The sequence below is a fragment of the Athene noctua genome, chromosome 1 (assembly GCF_965140245.1).
Source record: "Athene noctua chromosome 1, bAthNoc1.hap1.1, whole genome shotgun sequence".
Classification (NCBI taxonomy): Eukaryota; Metazoa; Chordata; class Aves; order Strigiformes; family Strigidae; genus Athene; species Athene noctua.
In genome coordinates, this window is record NC_134037.1 from 79,403,762 (window position 1) to 79,425,781 (window position 22,020).

At 35.8% G+C, this 22,020-nt stretch overlaps 1 protein-coding gene across 2 annotated transcripts in view; it reads right to left on the bottom strand.

The window, feature by feature from the left end:
• The window catches only part of PDE10A (phosphodiesterase 10A), a 379,155-nt gene that overhangs the window by 95,599 nt on the left and 261,536 nt on the right, over positions 1-22,020 (bottom strand). For both annotated transcript variants that reach the window (XM_074924896.1, XM_074924887.1), the window contains exon 2: positions 13,373-13,501. In XM_074924896.1, the coding sequence (XP_074780997.1) occupies positions 13,373-13,501 (129 nt within the window). The remainder of the gene's footprint in view (positions 1-13,372; positions 13,502-22,020) is intronic.

Here is a 22,020-nt window from a genome sequence, read left to right on the forward strand (position 1 = left end):
TTTGTGACTCTCCAATACTGCTCTGTGCCACCTATCATGAATGGAAATGTCAAACATTTTGAAGAGTCTAAATTGTTTTCAGACCTGCACAAACCAAGTTGATTCATCATTTGGTAATTGTTATTAATCAGTGCAACCAAGAATTTTTGATAGAAAAAAACCTAGAACTTGAGAAAAGACTTGTAATACCCTTTTCCTATATTATATGTTGCCATTTTCACTGTACTTGGTGTATACAGTTGGCTGCCACAATAAGTACCCCAAGCATTCAAATATATCAGAAATTTACTGTCATTGATGACTACTTATAAGCAAAGCCTTTTGAGGAACACAAGCATGTTAGCAGAGTTGAGGATAACAGTTACTAATCTGTAAAAACATTGTGGGCTAGAGAACAGTCAGAAAGGGCAATTTGGTAATAGCGCACTCCTGTGAAAACACACTATCACTTGTAGAACTAAAATTTTGCTTAAGAAAAGTAGGAAATAGGGAAAATTCAGATTATTCATGAAGATATATATGATATGATTGATATGATATATGATGTGAGATATATATATATATATATACACACACACGATGGTAAGACAGCAGGAGTCACAATGACACGGCTTCCTAGGTTATACAATGCAAAAAGAGCACATTCGGTAATTTAAAACTTCCAATGAAGTAACCTCCTTCTGTCCTAAAGAAGCAATCACTGCATGGGTCATGACAACTCTGATTCTAAAAGATGGGTCACTGTGTAGTTACTAGCTTTAAAAGCTGTTTTGATAAACCTCCACAAGTTTTCTAAAATCTAAAATCACTGTCCAGCAAGTGCCCAGAAATAAACATCTCTCTATTGCTATACAAACACTTGATGCACTGCATGAAAATATTTCTGAGTGTTCACAATGAACCCACTTCAACTGAATTAGTATAAGTGTAACAAGTCTGTTTTCACTTCCCCACCCCAGTCACCAAAATCTAATGTCACTGATACACCCAATTACTATAAATCCTTCAAAAACTCACATACATTCCTCCCTCCTCCCACACCTATCATTGAATTGTGTCTTACTCATTTCCTAACCCTTGTTCCTCATCAACACAACCATCTCTTTCCCTTTCACTCCCCATACTTATTTAATGACAAATGAAATTACACTATAGCACTTCGGAGTGAGGACCAAGGACCCTGTAAAAGATGTCCCTTCTGTTAGCTGAACAACACAAAACATTCTAGCTTTCCATTTTAAAAAAATAGGAAAGTTACTTTATTGCTAAGTGTTACTCAGCAATTTCAACTGGATAAACTTTTTGTGCCAGCCAAAGAAGATTCACAATCATCCCTTATGGGTATCACTGCATAATGCAGGTTGGAAGAAAAAATAAAATAACTTAGCTCAGTACTGCAGCTAAGCAACACAAGTCTGGATAAGGTGCTGTCTCCAAAGGGTTTGAAAGATGTCTTAGTGTTACAACTGAAAAGACCTCTTGCAGCTTATCTAAAAAGATCCATTAATGATGTGTTATAATATAAAAACACAATTTCTTTTTCAGCATATTAAAATGTGTTATTAAGACAACTTGATTCGCAATTCAAACAATGGATAGTATATAAATCCCAGAGAGGCAGCGGAAGTGTAATGATAGAGAAGAATGGCTCTACTCTGCTAAAGTAAAAGTCCATCTACTTGAGTTCATTGTGATAATGGCTAGTAATACCTCATTATGGAAAAAGTATGAAGAAATTATGCCATATGAAAAGGAGAGAGAGTGCAGACTATAGATGCATGGAGTATACTTACTCCGGTATGTCCTCAGAGCAATCAGATGCTTATGAATTTTCTCAGCTGGAGGCTGCATCAGGATCATAGTATGTAACAGCTCTTGATGAAGTATTTCTTCCTTGGAAAGTGTCTAATCACTTTTTGAACTCATTTACATTTTTAACATCTAAAATATCTTATGCTAATGAGTTCAAAATTTAAGCATGGGTTGTGTGAAAAGGGACGTCCTGTTGTTTCAAATCTGTAGCCAAATTCATTTTGCGGGGTGCCCTTCAGTTCTTCTGTCATGAAAAAGGTAAATCTGTCAACTGTTTTCATCATGACAGTCATAATTATAAAACTTCTGTTGCAATCCAGGTCTTTTGCAGAATGAAGAATCCCCCTCTGTTTGGTATCAGCATCATAAAAGTCATAACAGTGTAAAGATAACAAGCAAGACAGGCTTTATAAACAGTAGTGGTGTTATCAGAAATAGGGGTCTTTTTGTGGCTGAATCAAATGCACTAACCTGTGCAAAAAATTCAGACCTTGCTAACCTCCCTCCACTACAAGCAACCCCCTACAAAAGAACATGAGATCTACGGATACTAAACAAGCATCCTCAAATGTTATATATTTAGTTCAATAGACGTAAATGTCTTCAGGGAATTTATAAAGAACAGAAACTCAGCACTACTGTTGAGAAAAGATTATTCTTTAAATAACTAATTCTTTTTTAGCTTTTCAGTCCTGATATTTAAAGAAGACAAGTCCTTCAAATAAAATTTATACCTGTTATTGACTCAACACCAGTTGACAGCAGTTTTATAACCCATAATAATTTCCAAAAATCTCCTTACACCCGAGCTTTAAGTGTTCCACAGGAAATAAAAGGATCCATCCCTCTCAGTTCCAGAGGAGATTACAGTCCACAAACTCTCCCTGTTTCATAATCAATAGTCACTCATTTTACTCAAATTGTCTAAATGATTAAAAAAATAGACATAATTAAACTCAGTGTGCTGTTATCCCAAGTACATTCTCCATTGACAAAGTCAGGTTAAGTGGTTCCTCCAATCCTCACATGCTGCTAGTCGAACGGTTCATTTGACACCCTCAGCTGTGCTGATAGAACTGTACAGAACTTCAAACTAAACCCAAATTTCCACAATGACGCAATGATGTTTCCTGTTTGGTTGTATTTGGCTGAACTATCTATCTGTTGCTAGAGCTCTAACACCAATTTTTCCACTATATTCCCAGCATCTCTGCTTGAGCTGCATTAGCTAATTCAGGATAGACCTAAAGTAACACAGGAAGTAGGGCTGGAGACTGGGCTTGAACATCACTAGTACCTGAATAACTGTTTGCAGCTACAGCATGGATTGGACCTTGCCAATTTGCATTTTCCCAGAACATTTGGGCTCAGATGAGAGGACTAACACCTGCCCAGGATGATTCCAGGAAGTAGTTTGGATGCAACATCCTATTTGGGAGAGAGGAAAAAGTAGTTTAGCTTTGTGATGTGCCATGCAACTTGGCCTCAGAGGCAAAGATCGGACAAAACTGATTTTTATCTGATACCTTATCCTTCAGTTACTCAGCTTCATGAGATTCTTTTGAGCCTCTATACATCTGGTTTTAATTTTCAGTATGCCTGAAACTTTATCATCCTAGTATGCATCCATTTTTCCAGAGAGCTAATGAAAATAAAAAACCCTCTCGAACTACTGATGACCTCTATAGTGAAAACTATCTAGGCATTTTTATAGTTAACTTCCACTTTTTAGCAACGTACTAATCTATAGAAGGACTTTTTCTCTAATATCTTTGAATATTATTGAAGAAAGTTCATCTCAAAGCTTTGTTGTTTTGTTTGGGCTATTTTTTATTATCTAAAACTTGAGTACACATTTTGAACTACATAATTTCCATTGACATTCTTAATAGCTTCAAAGTAAGAAATATTTGTGACATAAGTCTTCCTTCAACAAAAGTCTACGGCAGCTAAACAGAGGTAGCAGTGTTCATTTGTGTGCAATACATGTCTCCCTCCTTTAACATATTTAAACAGTTATCATCACCTGAAACAATAAGTTAGGGAATGTATAGCAGTAAACTAATGTGGATGAGGTCATGCTTGGGCCTTCGTCTTGCTGAATGAAGTGGAAATGTAATTTAACATGCATTCATAAAACATGAAAAAAAAAAAAGCTTATTATAGTCTAGTAGTTAACTGTCAGGATTTATTTCACTATGCATAGTATGAAGTAGTCATTTTTGGACAAAGCTACTTCTTCAAAGCACTTGACCTGCCAATGACCACTAGGACAAATAAAGTGAGTATGACTCACCATGAAAAGTACAGTCTTTGAATCAGCTGCATTAAATCTGATAGACAAGCACAGGACAACTAGTCTAAAACTCGATCTAATCATAGATACTCTGAAGGAATAAAGCAACTGAAGCATCATCATTAGCTAAATCACTATAGGATGACACACAAAATTGATAGTCTTCATTAAGCCCATACTATGAATATACTTATATCTGTGCTCTACTTTTCTGTCTATGCAATCTGAATTTAAGGTCTTAAGATAACAGAGCAGTTTCAGAAGTAAACTTGCTGAAAATCTTCAGTAATAGCCAATGTGAGGTTAAGACAAACAATATTACTCACTTTCAGCCACAGAAACATAAAGTCATCCAGTATGGTGTTATCATTTATAGCCAACTAGCCATCTCCACAGTAAAAGATGAATTTTCACTCATGCTCAGGGCTTCCTGTACTTCATAGCAGATAAAAGAGATGGCAGAATTTTAACACCTATATTATATACGGACAAGACATGAACAACTTTGCTGAATTGAGTTTTCACTAGTGGCATACAGAATATCTGTGAATAAATATGTTACTCATCCTTTATTTGTGCACATGTAGTGTAACAGACTATTATACCATGACCACATACTGTGTTTTCACCAAGATGCAAGTCTCATTTAATGGACAGAACAAACAATGCTAACAAATATTTATTTTACATTTGTCTTTTTACCCTTATTGGTCAATGTTTGATTACAGGCCTTGTCTAGGCCAACACTTCCCAAGTTAATACTTTTATACTTGGATTTAAAAGCCAATGTCCCATAAAAGTTAATAACTATTCCCTTGTTCTTATTTATCGCTTTCTCAGTTTACAGACTATGGGAATGAACCTACTCCATTTTAATGCAGGTAAATCAGGTCAGCTTACATCACAATAAATAATCTTTATTAAAAAGTATTTGCCACATGGGTATACAGTTTCCACACATGATCAGAATAGAGCTTCTCCATCAATTAGTGAGGTGGGGTTTTTTTTATTATATTCCTTGATTGATTTTTACTCTAAAACCAAAGATCCCATGTACAGGAGGGAAACAATCTGAAAACAAAGAGCAGCAGGGCCAGTCAACGTTAAGGAGTACTGTCTTCCATAGGAGGGAAACTGTTTTGCATTCTATACAATATTAATGAATCCATTATTGCAATATTATCTCTCTTACACTGCCCAAACTTTATAGAAGACATTGATAATCTGGAAAGGTTCAAAATGTAAACAGATGAGAAACAGTAACAAAACTGGGAAACCTGTACCTCAGTAAGATAGCAAAAGAAGCTCCATGCCCTAATTGACTTGAAAGAGTGAGAAATGACAAAAATCACAGTCTGTTTACTTTCTAATATAGCTAGAAGATAAAGGCAGATAATGCTTCAGTGAAGAGTTGTTTATAAATAAGAAGCAGTATTTTTGAGTAGACAGAAAAATAAAAAAACTCAGAAAAATTCTTAATTCAAGCCTAACAAAGACGGAACAAACATCAGTTTAAGTACATGTTGAGAACAATTGCTCTAGATGTAATGTAATTAACATAATTAGTACAAGAGGGAACTCAGACCAAGCAGTGACGTCTACTTCCTAAGGCCAAACATCTCATCATTAAAGGATTACCCTCTGCAAATCTCTCACCATCTAAACAATTCTAAAAATGCAGGAGAGCTCCAGAAAAACAGAAAAATCACCTCCTTCACCTGACACACTCAAAAAAAAAAATATTTCAGACAATAAACTCTCACATACTTCACCACATTTCAATAAAACAATCCAAAACCATATTCGACTAATGTATCAGGCTTACTTTTGCAGTTGTTTAGAGTTTGCTAGTGACAGCCATTCAAATAACAAAGAATAAAATCAGTTAAGTACTTAACATCCAGACACATACTGAACAAAATGCATCATCACCACTCAAGACCTCAGTATTACCTACCAAGAGGCCACTACTCAATACTTCTGTACTACCAGTACATAAAAACAGCTCCTGATCTATCTGACCTATATATCCTTTCCACTAACATTATTTTCTGCCCAAAGAAACAGCCTGACAACACAATAGAGAGAAATATTTTCACTAACTCCTCCTCAATATTTTCACAGCAAAAACGAACCCACTTCTAAATTGGCTGTCTTCTGATTAACACAGGGTAAACAATAAAAAAAACCATTGAACTGGACATACAGGAAAAACAATTTCACCTTGGACGATTATACAGGCTCTTTCAGCAAATGACGCAGTAATAAAAAAATAATTTAAAAGCAATGGCACAATACAACTCTCTCCCCAGATATCAGCTCCAAAATCATTCCGGCAATCTGTAAACTGCTCGATACAGAAGTCTATCAGTTTTATCTCTGCAGAAGTAAGGTCTATACCAAATACAGGGAGGAACAGGGTCTATGCAGTCAAGCCCCCAGATATTATTACAACTTTTCTGAGAAGAACATTCACAATAAAAAGAACTTCCATCAGTCTGAATAATATCCCAGAAAAGTAGCACCTGTCAGTATCGTAACAGTTACATTGGTTGAGACCAGAAAGACCACCTAGCCCAACATCTTGTCTCCAACTGGCCATCAACAGCCACTGAGAGAAAAGGAAGAACAGGACAAGCAATTATGCCACTTGTACTGGGGAGAATGGGACTAGAGGATTCATCCCTTCTGTCTTATTTTGAGAAAAAAAAAAAAACTCCAAGAAAAGCATCAAAATATATAAATAGTGGGGCTTGGTAATAAGAACATTAAGAGCTATTACTGTGGTGCCAATGGTGCAAGTCATGCTATGCAAATCATTCCCACATTCACTCTTGCTTTTTGGCAAGTATTTGTTGCCTGCTTGGATATCACAAACATAAGCACAGCAGGGCTGCATCAGAATGAAACAGCATGTCTGCAGCATCAATGAAATATTAAGACAGCCTAATTATAAATCAAGGAGGTCATTAACATGCTGCCATATCAGTTCTTCTTGGCTAGGTTGAGGAGATATCAGAATTGCAGCAAGCTGCAGAGTATCACAACAGTGATCGTCTCCAGCTGCTGAGTATCCTTCGTCTGCAGTGCTGCAATGACTACCCTATGCTACAGTTAGTGTGGAAATGCACGGTCCTTAAAAACTAACAAATCAATTATAGCCTCCATTTTTTTTTCTTTCTAATTCTGGCAGGAAGATGACATATATTTAGCATACATATACCCTTCCTGCTTACATTTATCTTTTCATATATTCTATCTCTGCTTATGGAAATGCGTGTTAGCCATCTTTTCGCATATTTAACAACCTTAGCTAAAGTGCAAATACCATTCCTCTATACAGCAATATTTAAAAACAGAAATTAATTACCTATTTAAAAGAGTAAATAAAGGAATACCTTTGATTTACTGTAGAAATGTGTACTTCGGTATTGCTTAAAAGTAAATACAGAAGTACAGACTTGCTCCCTAAATAAAGCCACACATCAACATCTCTCCAAAACTACTTTGTCTCTCACAGGACTGTAGCAAACTTTAAAGCACAATATGCTGTTATCTTAATATCTGAAAACGCTGCACCAAAACAGAAACAATTTTCAGACTATTTTGGCTCACAGAACTCTTTTTTCTACGTTTTAATGATGCAGCTTAGCACAGTTTTTCTTTAGCTTTAAAGGACTAGTAAATAAATTCTTTCTCTGTATATAGTCTCAAAGACTGAGTATGACAAAGCCTTTTGCCACAGATCCCATTCCTTGAATCCCTTCTCTAGTACAGAAAAATGAAAAAAAAAAGCTTCCTTGACTAAAGACCACAGAAGGTATCGGCTTAAACAGACTAGCTTAGGTACCAGAGCCATTTCAGCCACTGAAACCTACAGCTCAGCACAAATTATAAGGTAAGAAAAAGAAACACATTTACCTAACTTGCACAAAACTCTATCCTTTCTATGCTCAGTTAGCTCACTGAAAGCTGTCATAGGTATTGCTAAAGCATATACAAACAGTATATTGGGAAGACCTAAAGGAACGTGTGGGTGAAGGATTTTACACAGATGTCTTTCCTCATTAAACCTACTCAGTTTTCTACCAAAGGGAAGTTACGGTGGTCATCAAAATGATTAGAATTAGTGTAACCAGAGATGGCTGCTACCAGTCCTTTGTCAAACTTAAAGGCATCCAAATGTGCACCAAACGTGGTTGTCATCTTTACCCACTTCTAGGGCACATAGTAGAAAGGAAGGGGAAAAGGGTGAAAAGCGAAATGGCTGAGCTAAAAAAAAAAAAAAAAAAAAAAGGACAGAATCAGGGCTTCATCTGAATTCTGAACCCACACACAGTTATCATATTTGTTCCACAAGAAACACCACAAGAATGAGATATGCCATGAGAAAATCATGCATTTAAATGACTAATGAAGAACTACATTTTATACTGCCGTCAGCCAGACTGCTTACAGTAATTACATAAAAGTAGCAATGAATACACTCTGATTTATTTTGTAATGATAAATAAAAAAGAAGAAAATGTAGTTTGAATGTTCACAAATGTCCTTTAACTGAAACAACCAAACACACTCATTTAATCATTTGCATCATATTAGCTACAGCATATCTACTGGATAGCATTTATTTAACACCAACAGGAAATTAATGGATACAGGAAAGCACAACAGGAAAAAATCAACAGTCCATGAAATAACGTAAGTAAAATTACTTTAAAAGTCATTTCATGTTTCTGTTTAAATAACTCATGTAAGGAAACATCACAAAACACCAAATCGCTTAATATTTTGGTCACATTACATAATACGTTCTCTTCTTGCTGGAATGTACTGCAGGTTACAGCAAGTATTACATTATGAAGTCTGTAAATGGAAATACTAGTATTGGGTTGGCAATACCTTGGAATTATCCTAAGACAATCAATCCTATTGTTTTTCAAAGCCCAGAAAAAATTATGTAATCTCTTCTCGAGGACTATACATCCTGAATAAACATTAAAGTAATATCACACTAACATTATATTAAGCAATTAATTTTCTAATTTCTTAATTTGGGGTTCCTGTAAGTGCAGTAAGCCCACTGCACTTAACAGACAGTAACTTCTGATTGTGTATAATCAGTGTCATATTGTATATTGAATGTACTGTTCTATATACAATTTTCTGTTTAAATAGAATTTAAATACAATTTTTAAAAATTTTAAGAATTACTTAGAACAGCATTTGTACGGTAGCAAAGCACCTTAAGTTCCCGCTATACATAGCTTTACATGGTTTTGGCAAGTACTGCTGGAAAAAAATAATGTATAAAGCTGTTGTTGATGTGTCCAGATTCAGCAGTAATTAAGCACATCATCTTGCACTTTGATGAACATGATGGCTATCCCCTTAGGGAAGTGACAACTTTGCTCCCACAGAGCAAGAGGTCATATAGGCAGCTTTTCATGGTGAAATTCTGTGTCCTTTCTTCCTCTACAAAAACGCTGTTAAAAAATTAGGAGAGACACCTGTGAAATTCAGTATCAGCAGTGCAAAAGATGTGCATCTGGCTTATATCTAATGTGCTTAGCCTCTTCTTATTGTTGTGGTGGTGAAGCTTCAAATAACATAATTAAGGTATTATATAGAGTTCATAAATATTTTTCTGAGAAATTTGTTGGGAGATGAGGATCTATTCCATAATCACATGGCTCTTGCTACAATCATCTGTTACTTTTGCTTGAATGATATGGAAGAGGACAAATGGAAGACGTCTTGTGAGTTCTGTGAGTATTATATCTAGGCATCTGGAAAAGAAAAGATCTCCTAGTAGATTAACTCTTGAAGCCCATTGAAAAAAATCTCATTCTATCAAGATGCACCTTTAATGAATCTTTAAAGCAAGATCATGTATTTTATTGGTATAACTTACACCAACATCTCAAGTAAGATTAGCTATACAAGCAAAGGCACTTTTTACTGTGTTTATATGAAGATGTTTTTCTGATCTATAAACTTCACAGAAATTCCCATGGGGCCATAATGCATAAAGTACAGACCAGACCTCAGACTACAAGTAGTAGGCTTAATTTGTAAACAAGTTTCTTCCATAGCTAATATGTAAACAACTTTGAAGAAGAGTTAAAATGAACCCAGAAATATCTAATCACTTTCTTTAATCAAGACACCCTCCTACTTGTTTAAATTTTGCTTGCAAAAAACCAGTCAGGAATACTTTGCACAACAAGCAGTCCTGTTTGTGCTCCAATTTCATTCAGAGTCCTGCCTAATTCAGCCATGATCTGGATATGAAAAATTTAAAACTCAAGTTTTAGTTCCTAACAAATAGAGTTGTTTGAAAATACCATGTGCAACCATACAAGGTCTGGGTATGTTTTGAGTATATATTTAATTGGTAGGTAATAACTAGGGTTCAAAAAGTTGCAGTGAATACCCAAATATCAGTATGAGCAGCATTCCTTCCCAGTGCTATCTTTGCAGATTTTCTCCAATATACTAACAAAAAAAATTTTTTTAAATAAAATAAAATATACAATCCCAGGTAGATCACCATCAACCTGTCATGAATGACTTTCAAGCTAACATTTACTGTGATAGATAAATCTTGTATCTAGTACACATTGATGACAAAACTCATGATATTTTGGGATGTAGTTTAAATACTGCAGTACTTATTGATTGACTCCCTTTTTAACACTTTGGGTTTTAAAAAAACCAAAATCCATCTAAAGTAACTAATTCAGTGAATCTCAGTCACAGATAAATTTTGGTTCATTTAAGTCCAAATCATACATTTTTGTTCATGTTCATGCTAATGAAATTCAGACAAACTACCCTGGCTGCAGACCCACTGACTTTTGGCTGAAGAGTACACACAGCTGGATGCCTGTAAATCAGGCAGGACACAATTTCTGCATATAGGTTAATGACTGTTCTGCGTCATCCATGTATAAGAGTACAGACACTAAGCCAAAGATCTCAAAACAGCATTTCGCCTGCCTGGCAACTTTCTAATAAAAACAAAGCTTATTTTTCTGTCTGTATCACATTACTTGATGTGAACTTTTGTGAAGTAGACTACACTAAAGCAAGAGGGACAAAGGGAAAATTATACCCCTGTTGATGTAAAGTGACTTAGGCTGCATAGTCACTTTAAGTCACCACAGATCCATGCTGATACCAAAATAATCAGTTCCATCTTCTCCTCGTGTCTCACTGCCACCATTATTACTCAGGCAGTGGGATATGTACATACATAGCATAAACTGAGTAAATCACCTAGCAAGTTTCTTTCCTAAAGATGTTGCATTCTGAAAAATTACATGTTTTCTTATCAGAGACATTTTAGATGGTTATAGCCTTTATCCTTCTAGAAGAAAATCACAGAAAAGACTAATCATTCATTCTATAAACAAAATATTCAAATTATTCTTTTGGACTTGGAAAGTGTCATTTTAAATCTGGTTCTGCTTATTTTTATCTGAAAATCCAGCACTAAGAAAGCTACATCTGCATTAACTGCCTTTAGTGTAATAAATACGCTACCTTAAAGATCACTGTCAGCCAAAGGGAAGTAGCAGTGAAGACAAAAAGACTCACTTGACAGTAACAGATATAAAGCTGAATGATAATTATAACATAACTACTGCTTGACACTTCTAATTGAACAGTTTGGGGAGAGTTAGTCATAAAACAGAAGGTTTAAAGTTTAAGAAAACAATGAACAAATCACACTTGCTATTCGTGATAAAACTTCTTTAAAACAATGATCAGCAGTTACTTTGCTTTTGTAGTTGGCTCCAAAAATTTTATGAGCACTTTCACAGAAATGTATTTTCAAGTCACACACCACCACCAAGTCACACACCACCACCACACACCACCCCCCAAAAAAAAGGGAATCTTTGATCAACTGGTAATAAATTCCATGTAGCAATGTAAGATGCTTGAAGCTGAAATGTTATCCAAAGCATTCATTCAGTTTTAGCATCAAGATCCTTGACTCAGACTATAAACTGTATTTCAGACAAGCAATGACTTCTTACAGTGATTTCAAGCACCTTAGAGAAAATAATTTTCACAGGAACATAGCTCTTTAAAATAAGTAGTATTTGTTTCTGGTAACATCAAAGTATTTTTTCTCTTCTGTCTACAAAAAGCATTATCATGACTTATTCACTTGATCCATAACACTGTGTTTCTGATTGCTTTGCGGATTGTAACAGTAGTTATCCTACAGTGCTCCAGTTTGTAAGCCACAAAGAAAGTAGTAAACAGGTGGTCTATTGCTACATACTTTTACTCTTCCATTAGGTAACCTCTTTACACCAACAAGAATGTACTGCCACCTTAGTATCAGATATATAGTAATCATCACCTAAAATCCAGCCTGATATAGCCTTTTCTGTCCCTTGTCCATTTTCTGTAATTCTGCAGAAAACAGTTATCTTCTAGGAAGTAGCAATAGCCCCTGTATTGAAAATGGGAATTACCACCAGAACTTAAACCCCAAGCACCTTAGAAGTCAGCCACAGAGAAATACACACAGTGTAAAACCAGTGTTTCTTTCTACACCTTCTTGGTCATCTCCTCTTTTGCATTTTAGCTGGTACATTCCAAATCATTGTTAAAGTTGTATGAATTTTATGTTTGCACACAATCTCACAAAATTTAAGATCATTACAAAATTTATGATCATTGTCAACCCAGGCCAACTCATAAGTAACCGCTTTCAGGGTCTAGTGAGGGTTTATACCTAAAGCAACCCAACAGAAATACCTCCATAATTCAACACACTGCTTTATAACCTCTGTGTTCATATCTAAAATGACTTAATACATGTTGAAAGTAGGAAATTTTGAGATGGTATATCAAGTATTTTACTGAGGTTTACATCCTGCATGTACTGCATAATTTTAATTCAAAACTTACCAATTTTAGATCTAAGAACAACAAATTATGTTCTCAAAACATATAATAATATAACACATATTACAAGTTAGTGGAATAGTGTTTGCAACTCAAAATGCGTAAACTGAACTTCCAAAATGAGTACTATAGTGTATTCCAAAATAGAAATGCCAAAAGGCTGAAATTATTTTTAAAAATTCTTAACCTCTTTTGCCTTTCAAAAAATAGTGGAACTTAGACATAAAAATTGTAACAGTCAAGTTTTACCAAAACTAGGTTTTCTTTTTAAATCTAAAAATAAGAACTGAGCTGTTCAAAGCTAAATATTAATTGCAAATAAAAAGGACTTACCTTCCTGTCTGTTATTTTTCCTTTTTAGCCATTTTTCCACAGTTTCTGCACTTACACTTTCTGAAACAAACTCATCCAGTACCTGGGGGTGAAGAGAAAGATAGGCCTTCACTTTTTCATCTGTTAAACCTGCAAGAGAGCATATTAATTGATTACATATTGGTATTAAATTCCTCACGTGAAACAATACCTAGATGGCAGTAAGAATCAATACTCTTTTAACATGCCGATTGAATACATGCCTATTTAATTGTCTTCTCCCAGACAGAACAATATCCAGTCAAAGAAATGAGCTGTCACATAGAAAATAGTAAAAGCAAAGCACGTCCATGCAAGACACTGCATATAAGAAGTCCCCTACAGGAGCACACTTAAACATTACCTGGGAGCAATGGCCAGGAAGGAATTTATGACTGCAATTATGACTCTAAAATTACTTATTTCCAAGATATGCAAGATGATATATTGATAAAGAAACTGGGTAGAAGGAGACAGAAGAAAGCGAACTAGTATTTCTTGTAAAGCATCAAATTCAGTATTCTCATTGCAAGCGGCAGCAACAGCAACAAAACCTCTTATGCAATACCAAAATCAAGCACAATTTGTAAGTACTGGCATTACTTAAGTAACTTTAGAAATATAAACTGCTTTCACATGCATGCTTCCATTGCATTAGTAATTCAGTCATCAAAATAAAAGTATTTGTAGATAAAAGGCCTTGAAAATATCTGCAATAAAAAGAAAACTCCAATACATGTTTTGGAAAAAGAAACAAAATTCAGAATCTCAGATCCCTGACACAATCATAAATTAATTGCCAAATCCCTAAAATTACAATCTGATTATACTCTTCACAAATCCCCGAAACAAAACCACGGGCTACAGGGAGGTGACCCCAGGAATGCTGAGGCTTTCCAAGGGAGGGCAGGAGTGAAGCTCACCAGTCCTGAGGGACTAAGATCCAGGGTGCCACAAAGGGAGCAGGCTCCCCCAGTACAAAAGTCTTAATCAGATCTGAGGGGAAGGGGAGTAACAACCGCTGTAATGACTCTAAATATGACTTCTCCTCTTGCGATGTGTGTATATAAACATAATCGGAAATTCTCCACAGAAAGCAGCCTAGGTACAGCAGAAGAGAAACTCTCCTTCAAACAATGCTGACCTCTTTTGGAGAGTATTCATGCTATAAAATAAGATTGATTTTCCTATTTGACACTTCACACAGTATCAGAACATGCTGAAAACAGCTAGAACGTAATTTAAATGCTAACTAACAACTGTAACCTTTAAGATGTTTTACGAATGCTTACTATGAAAGCCTTCAGGAAGTAATACCAGAACAAAACCCAACAACTCCCACCTGCAGAGCACCAACCACTCATGCCGTTCTCCCCACACCAACTGCACCACATCATTCCCATAAGCCCTCACCAGCCCAAATCTGGTTTAAAATACCCTTTCCCTTAATTCACATAGGTGGCAGTTCCTGGTGGCTATCATAGCCTCAAATAACAACATTCCCACTTACAGGCAAGAATATCCAGATTTGGACCACATGAATTAAGAGAGCTAAGTGAGCATCCTGATTTTCATTAGCAAAGAAGAAAGGGTTCTTCCTAAATCAGTAAGAGCAGAGATCATTGGGGCAGGGGGGAAAGGGGAGAACAAACAAACAAAATCCCACTACTTTGATTGTTTAACCTTAGGTGATTGATTGTAAATTTAGATCATAATACATCTACAAAGGAGTGCACATGCCACATGAATGAGAATATTTTTCAGCCAACACAGGTATCGCCTCATATACTGAAAAATCAAGACTAATAAATATAATTTTGTACTTTGCTCAACTAAGAACAATGTAATACCTAGAAAAAGAAAGTCATAGTAATAGAATTTGAAAAGAAAACATGTGTTCGGAGAATCATTCATAAAGACTGTAGTGTTTTGAAAATTTACCATACTTAAGCATCAGAAAGGCATCAAATTTATGTCTTTTAAGTTCTAGATAAAAAATGACCAATACAAACTTCCACAAAATGCCTGCTACGTCCAAGTTGTCTTTAGACTGCAAACAAAAACTTTTTGCTTCTAGTAACTGAGAAGTTTGTAAAATTAGCAGCTGAAATTCTACAAGGGTTGATTTGTGTTTTCAGCGAAAATGACCTTAACTTTTTATGTGTGGTTTGTATTGCTTGACTTCAGTGGAAAAACTTCCTCAATTCAAACCTTTATGTGTTGTGGTTTTTTGCAATACACACATCAAAATTCAATACAATGTCAATTTGAAATAAGACTTCAGTCTACATGTCGTGAGTTTAACTTCCATTCCAGATAACCCACAATTTCAGCAACCTCAGGGGGCAAACTCTGCTTTAACCTTATACAGAAGAGTGATTCATGGAGCCGATATAAGAAATCCTACAGCAGTCTATTAAACGACCCACCTTTATTTCACTAGAGGCATCTATGCAGATGTGCTTTTTCAATATCAGATTTGTAGATAGGAGCAAGCAGAAAAGGATGTACAACTACATTTGCAGAGTTAAAAAAGGAGTCAATTAAATTTAATTTTTACACAGATTAATGCAGATTTACCAGTCCTCCTAATTGTTAGTCTACTATGTCAAGAATTACATGCTACAATCACACACACAAAACACACAACCAAAGCCAGCAAGAACACATGTAGCTTCACAAAACGTAACATTAAGAAATTGTAACATTAATAGAAAGTAGCCTTTTAGAAGAAGCTTAGAGGTTTGTGGTTTATGCGCATTAAGGCAAAACAGTGCTGTAAAGCTTGAATGTAAGAGCATTTTATAGCTGTGCAGAAACAATTATTTTATGGCTTATATAAAGCCTTCTACATTGTAAGATGTACATAAGAATAAGATCTTTACATAAGAATACACATGGGTTCAATGATGGACACCACCTCTTGAACTTTCACGTGTTCCTGAAAACTTGTGATATTTTTCTTAAATGTTATCAATCTCTCTACTGAACTGTTGCAATCTTTTAATTTTGAAGTGTGAAAAAAAAAAAAAAAAATTATTTGAGAATTCAGGGGCAACGATTAATAACATTTGAATAAACAGGACAACAGTACTTACACCCAAACTCAGGAACCAAAAGTTCATTTTGCCAATCAGGTACCATTTACATAATTAGAAATAAACAAACAAAACACAAGCCAATGCTGGTTATTAATTTTTCTGTTATGAATGTATTGGTCTTAAGTATTTTGGGCCGTAAACTTTTCTACATCCATTCACATTAGAAATATTTCTCCACTACTCCTTTCCTCTCCCACATTACTATTGGACCTGTAGACTACCAGAGAGAGTAGACTATGTCTACTATTTCCATAGTGCTCCCTACACAGTGGGGAGCTTCCCATCACCTCCAGTGATGCCAGGACTTCTCTCATTCTTGTTCATCAGTTCTTGCATGAAGCATAAAGTATATACATCAATAGGGTCTAACAAAGGAGAAAGTAGTAGTGTACACATTTGTAACTGTGTTGGACTACATGCTTTCTTGTAAATAGCCCAAACAAAAGCTTCCCTCACCTCTTTCCATCCATTCCCAGAAAGCATTGCGTCTTATATCTGGAACCTGTCTGTCCTCCAGCAGAGCTGTGATCAGGAGGGACCACCACTCAAGAGGGCTGAACTCTGGCCAACAGCCTAGCACACAGGAGGCCACAAAGCACAAAAAGACTGGAACAACCCTCATTTCTCTGTGAATTAAAGAAGAAATCTGGTATTTGGATTGAATGTCCATTCAATCCATTTATGCGCTGGACTTTGCCTTCCTGATTCATACACATATCCTGTTTAATTAAAAATACACACACACACCCCCCCAAACCACCTTTCTCCCTTGTATTCTTATTTTAAAGTGATAAACCTACATTTCAGTGCTGATACCTTTCTAGAGCAACTTACTATTGCCGAGTTTTATGCATGCATTAACTATTTGTTCTGGATTTGTGTTTAAATAATGAAAATTATAATAAAAATATCACAGAAAAGGGCACACACGTATCAGATAAGCTCCTCCTTTTTTTCATTTCCCTCTGAACACACTGTAGGCAAAGAAGTGGCTCAGGCTGCCCGCTGCTTGTGCTAGCTCAGCAGCTCCTTGCTTCCTGACCAGCACGCCCATTTAGGTTCTCTGTGCAGATACCAATTCGAATGTTCTCTTTGCCCATGCCATCTGCTTTTAAAAGTTTGTTCATATGCATGGAAAACATTAATAAAGGTTGATTTGGTTTCACATTTTTCATTTCTTAGCTACCCCTGTCTGGAAATACAGCTTTTCAATAAATGCTGGGGCTTACGCATGTGTTTCTTCTTACTGTATATCTCATTTATTATAGGCTAGGATGATAGAATATTGGTAAAGCTTGATACAAAGCAGAGGGTGGAAGACAGCCTGCCCCCCAAACACCATCCAAGAGGCAAATCCTTGATCAGCGAAAGGCCTTTTTACTGCCAGAGGGAACAATCTTTCTGGCAGGACATTTATTACGGGATGTTAGGAGTAGAAAGGGTGAATCAAACGACAGAAGAGACACAGTTGTACTTACTTACAGTACTTCTATAAACTGACATATTGATGCACTCTACCAAACAAACAATAGCCCTGTTTTTTCCACTTTGCATATGCCTGAGGCATGAGCTGTTCATCTGATTCGGCATAGCTCATGCCAGTCTATCAAAATTTTGGTTTTGTGGTTGGGGTTTGGGTTTTTTTGGTGGTGGCATTTGTGTTGTTTTTTTAAGTAATGCACTGGATTTCAGTGGAGCATGTATAAGAGTGTTTCAGCGTTTTTTTTTTCCCTTCACAAACTATGAGAAATAGTTTCTTTTGCACTGAAATTAATAGCAGAAATATACATATAGTTGAAGACAGAATTAGGGGTGGATTTCTTCCCTCATTTTAATATAGAAAATACAAACATTGCTACCAAGTATCACAGTCCAGTAATTTCAACATAAACTAGAAAGCCAAACATTTGTGACAGTCTGGTTCAACAAATAACTATCTTTTCAGTGGTCCTATGATTAATACTTGATTACGAACCACCACAAGAAATCATCTTCTCTTTTTATTTTAAAACTGTACTGGGACTAGAACTTTGACTGGTTTTGTTAGTACTTATACCAAAAGCCAAATGAAAGCAAAAACCCCAGCACCACCGCTACCTTCCAATATACCTGTATTTCTGTGTCTCACACAAAGCCATCATGAGAATTGCAGGCTGTTAGATTTAGTTATTGCTTGGCCTGCTCAAGCCTGGATTCCTCTTTTCATCTACCACTAAAGCTTTCATTTCAACAGCTCCAACAATTCATTAGTGATAACATCAGGCAGAACCCTAAAAGAGATCAACTAAATTCACAGAGCAATCTCCCACTGTCCAGTGTAAGTAAACCAACAGCTTCAAAAGCCAAAAAGAAAATCTGTAGCACTAAAAAAAATAATAATAAAGATGAGAGAAGACTAGGGTACTTTCAGTGTAGCTGGGCGTACTATGGAGGTACATAATTTTATAGGTACTGACACAAATATTTTTCAAGAAGCCTCATGTAAGTGAAGACATTTTCCAAATTAAATGTAGCATAACAGTGTACAGAGCTTATGAAACAGGAAGATTCATGTAATAAATGCTCATATTCACCCATAGTCCTCATCATGTCTATGTCAGGGTTTAGGAGAGACAGGAACTGTAACACCGTCACGGTCTTATATGCTGATGACCTCTTAAGATGTCAGCAAAATACTCTGGAAAGTAACTGGATATCAACACTTCAAAAAAAAAAAAAAAAAAAGTATAAAACACTGGTTCTTCTATCATAAGGGAGAAACTGCTTTTTGAGCAGATGTTCCAAAGTATACCAAACTCAGCATCTTAGAAACTCACTTTACTGGTTTAAATTGTAATGGTACTGCAAGGCAACATTGTAGGTTTGTCTACACCACTAAACTGAGTATGTCTAGGGTTGTTCACTGACCTGAAACCAAGCAGCATATAACTTCCTCCATCCTCAATGTTAAACTCTCTTGAACCCCAACAATGAAAATGAGGGAAAACTGGAAAGGAAACATATGCTGGGTGCCTGCTGGGAACCATCCCTGGCCTGACCCTACTCCAGAGCAACACTCAGGACCTGCTTGGGACATCACTAGCTGTTTTTGTCCAACGCGCTGCCAGGAACCATTCTAACAATGTAACAGCATAGACAAAAAAAAAAAAAAATCCAGTACATAAGAACGCTCCTTTGCCATGCTTGTTTACTATCCTAGACATAGCATAGCTAGATTCAAAAATAAACTAAGAAAAAAGACCTCCTTCACACATCAATTATCAACAATTAGTCCTTGCCTTTGAGACAGTCTCAAACAGCCTTCCTTTAAAAAAACAAAAAAGCCAAAAATCACTTGAAAAATGTATTTTTGCTTTCAGCTTTTTATACTAAAATATTTAAAACATTTCTTAGATATTAGATAACCTGTGTAGTACTGAATCAATTAATGGCTCCACTCTCTGACCTTAATCCATGTTGTATTGCACTCTCCTCTGAGAATAGCTTCACTGAGCTCAGTATAAAGCAGAACTGACTGTGAATGAGCTGAAAGAATGGAGGCTTAGAGCTATGTTTAAAAATCTGCTCCATTTAGCAATATGAGTCAGTCGCATCATTAGCTATTCTTGCAATGTTTTCATTAGTGTTGTGATATTTGGTCTTTTTTCTAAATCTGCTAGCTTAATCAAAACTCATGATTAGGTAAGAACTTTGGTTTTCACCTAAAGTTTCTGGTTCCCAGACTGGGAAATGTGTGGGAGAATGGATAAAAATTGATGAGCCAGCCTAATACTGACCAAGGCTCAGTATTTTATCCTATTTTATACCAGACCTACACTCTGAAAGACTGCAGTCATTGCTTTCCTCAGAACCCCTGCTGTTCAGAACCCCATCATGTTTGATGCATATGACATACCTTTCACCCAGTTAGACAAGATCCAACGCTTTAAAAAGACATTGTGAGGGTATACATTGGTCAAGATAAGAAATCAGATGGATTTTATCTATCAAGAAAGCTTTTATTAATAAAGATGAAATAACTATAAATGTTGTAAATGTTGCATTTTTTTAACATTTAAAAAAATATTTATAAGAACAAAACCAAAAAATGAAATAAAAAAAAAAATCCACAAATTGTCTTGTTTGGGTTAATAAGCAGTTCTTCCCTGAAGCTAGAGGGGCCACAGTCACAGCAATTATGGGCGAAGTCATAATTTCTCCAAGAAAGTAACAATATATTGTGCCACATATGAAATCTGCAAGCCAAGGGGGGGTGTGTATGTGTGTGTGTGTGAAACGATGATGACAAACACTTTCTAGATAAAGTATTATCTGAAACAGAAAATAGCCTTACCTCAAAAACAGAAGTAAAAATAAAATTTTCTCATGCGGAATATCAAAATGATGAAGATAAATGTGCAACAGTTCCTCAAAATCAGCACTTGAAAATAAATATACTTGTACAAAAAAAAAAAAAAAACAAACCACAACCAACTTAAAAATATCTAAAGTAATCCACAAGAGCTAATTTGAACACAACTTTGCCTGTATTCTTTATTTAAATTTGTCTTGCCCCATCTCTTTCTTACACAAAGATCACCTCTCTGTATCTTTCTACAGAACCTTATAAATGATATTTGTAGTTATTCTCAAAAGCATTCAAGGCATGTGTGTACATTGCTTCATCTGGATTAAGCATTAATCCCATTAAATCAATCCCTTCTTTGTTCAAAGCATCAGGATTCAAAACCACAGGCACAGTCAGTTTTGGAATATCCTTTTCAAGTCAGACTTTTTATCTTAATCCATTTAAGTATACAGGAATGTAATGCAACCAAGTGCCCAAACTCTGGAACCTGACATTACTGGTCTAGCAAAACGTATAATCACTAACGAGAAGCAATCAGAATGGTCAAACCTCTTGAAAAATCAATTCACAAACTCATCTGTGAGCAACTCCATTCATGTTTTTGCCCTTCTTCCTCCAACTCTTGCCTGCATTGCTAGAAGAAAAACAATACACAGCTCTGGCATTCACAGTATTAGCAGTGAAAAACAATAACGCGGCACACAAAGACACTACACTGTTTATTTGGGTATAAAGAGCATATGTTTGTTTTGTATCTAATAAATTTTATCATTAAACATTTCAAATCTTCATGAATATTTAATTATGCCAGCCTCCAGTCACTGCATAAAACTGCAGGCTCTGTATACATTTAGATCACAGTTTCCCCCACAATCATGCACAGTCACTCACGCAGTGGCTACAGCAGCCAGCAGCACACAATGCAACATTTCAGACGGGACACCAGCAGCACTGCTTAAGTTTTAGAGAGAGATAATAAAGACCAGCTTGGCCAAACAGAGCAGGAATGTGTTTATACAGAATGAATACCAATAACCACCTCATTCTCTATCCTGTAATTCAAATCCTTTTTTCCTGATGAAAAAGCCATGGATGTATCTTTGCATCTGAACATGCCAAATGCTGAGCAAGGCATGGACATAAATGCCTTTAGTTTCCACCAACTTCCACAATGTTTTTTT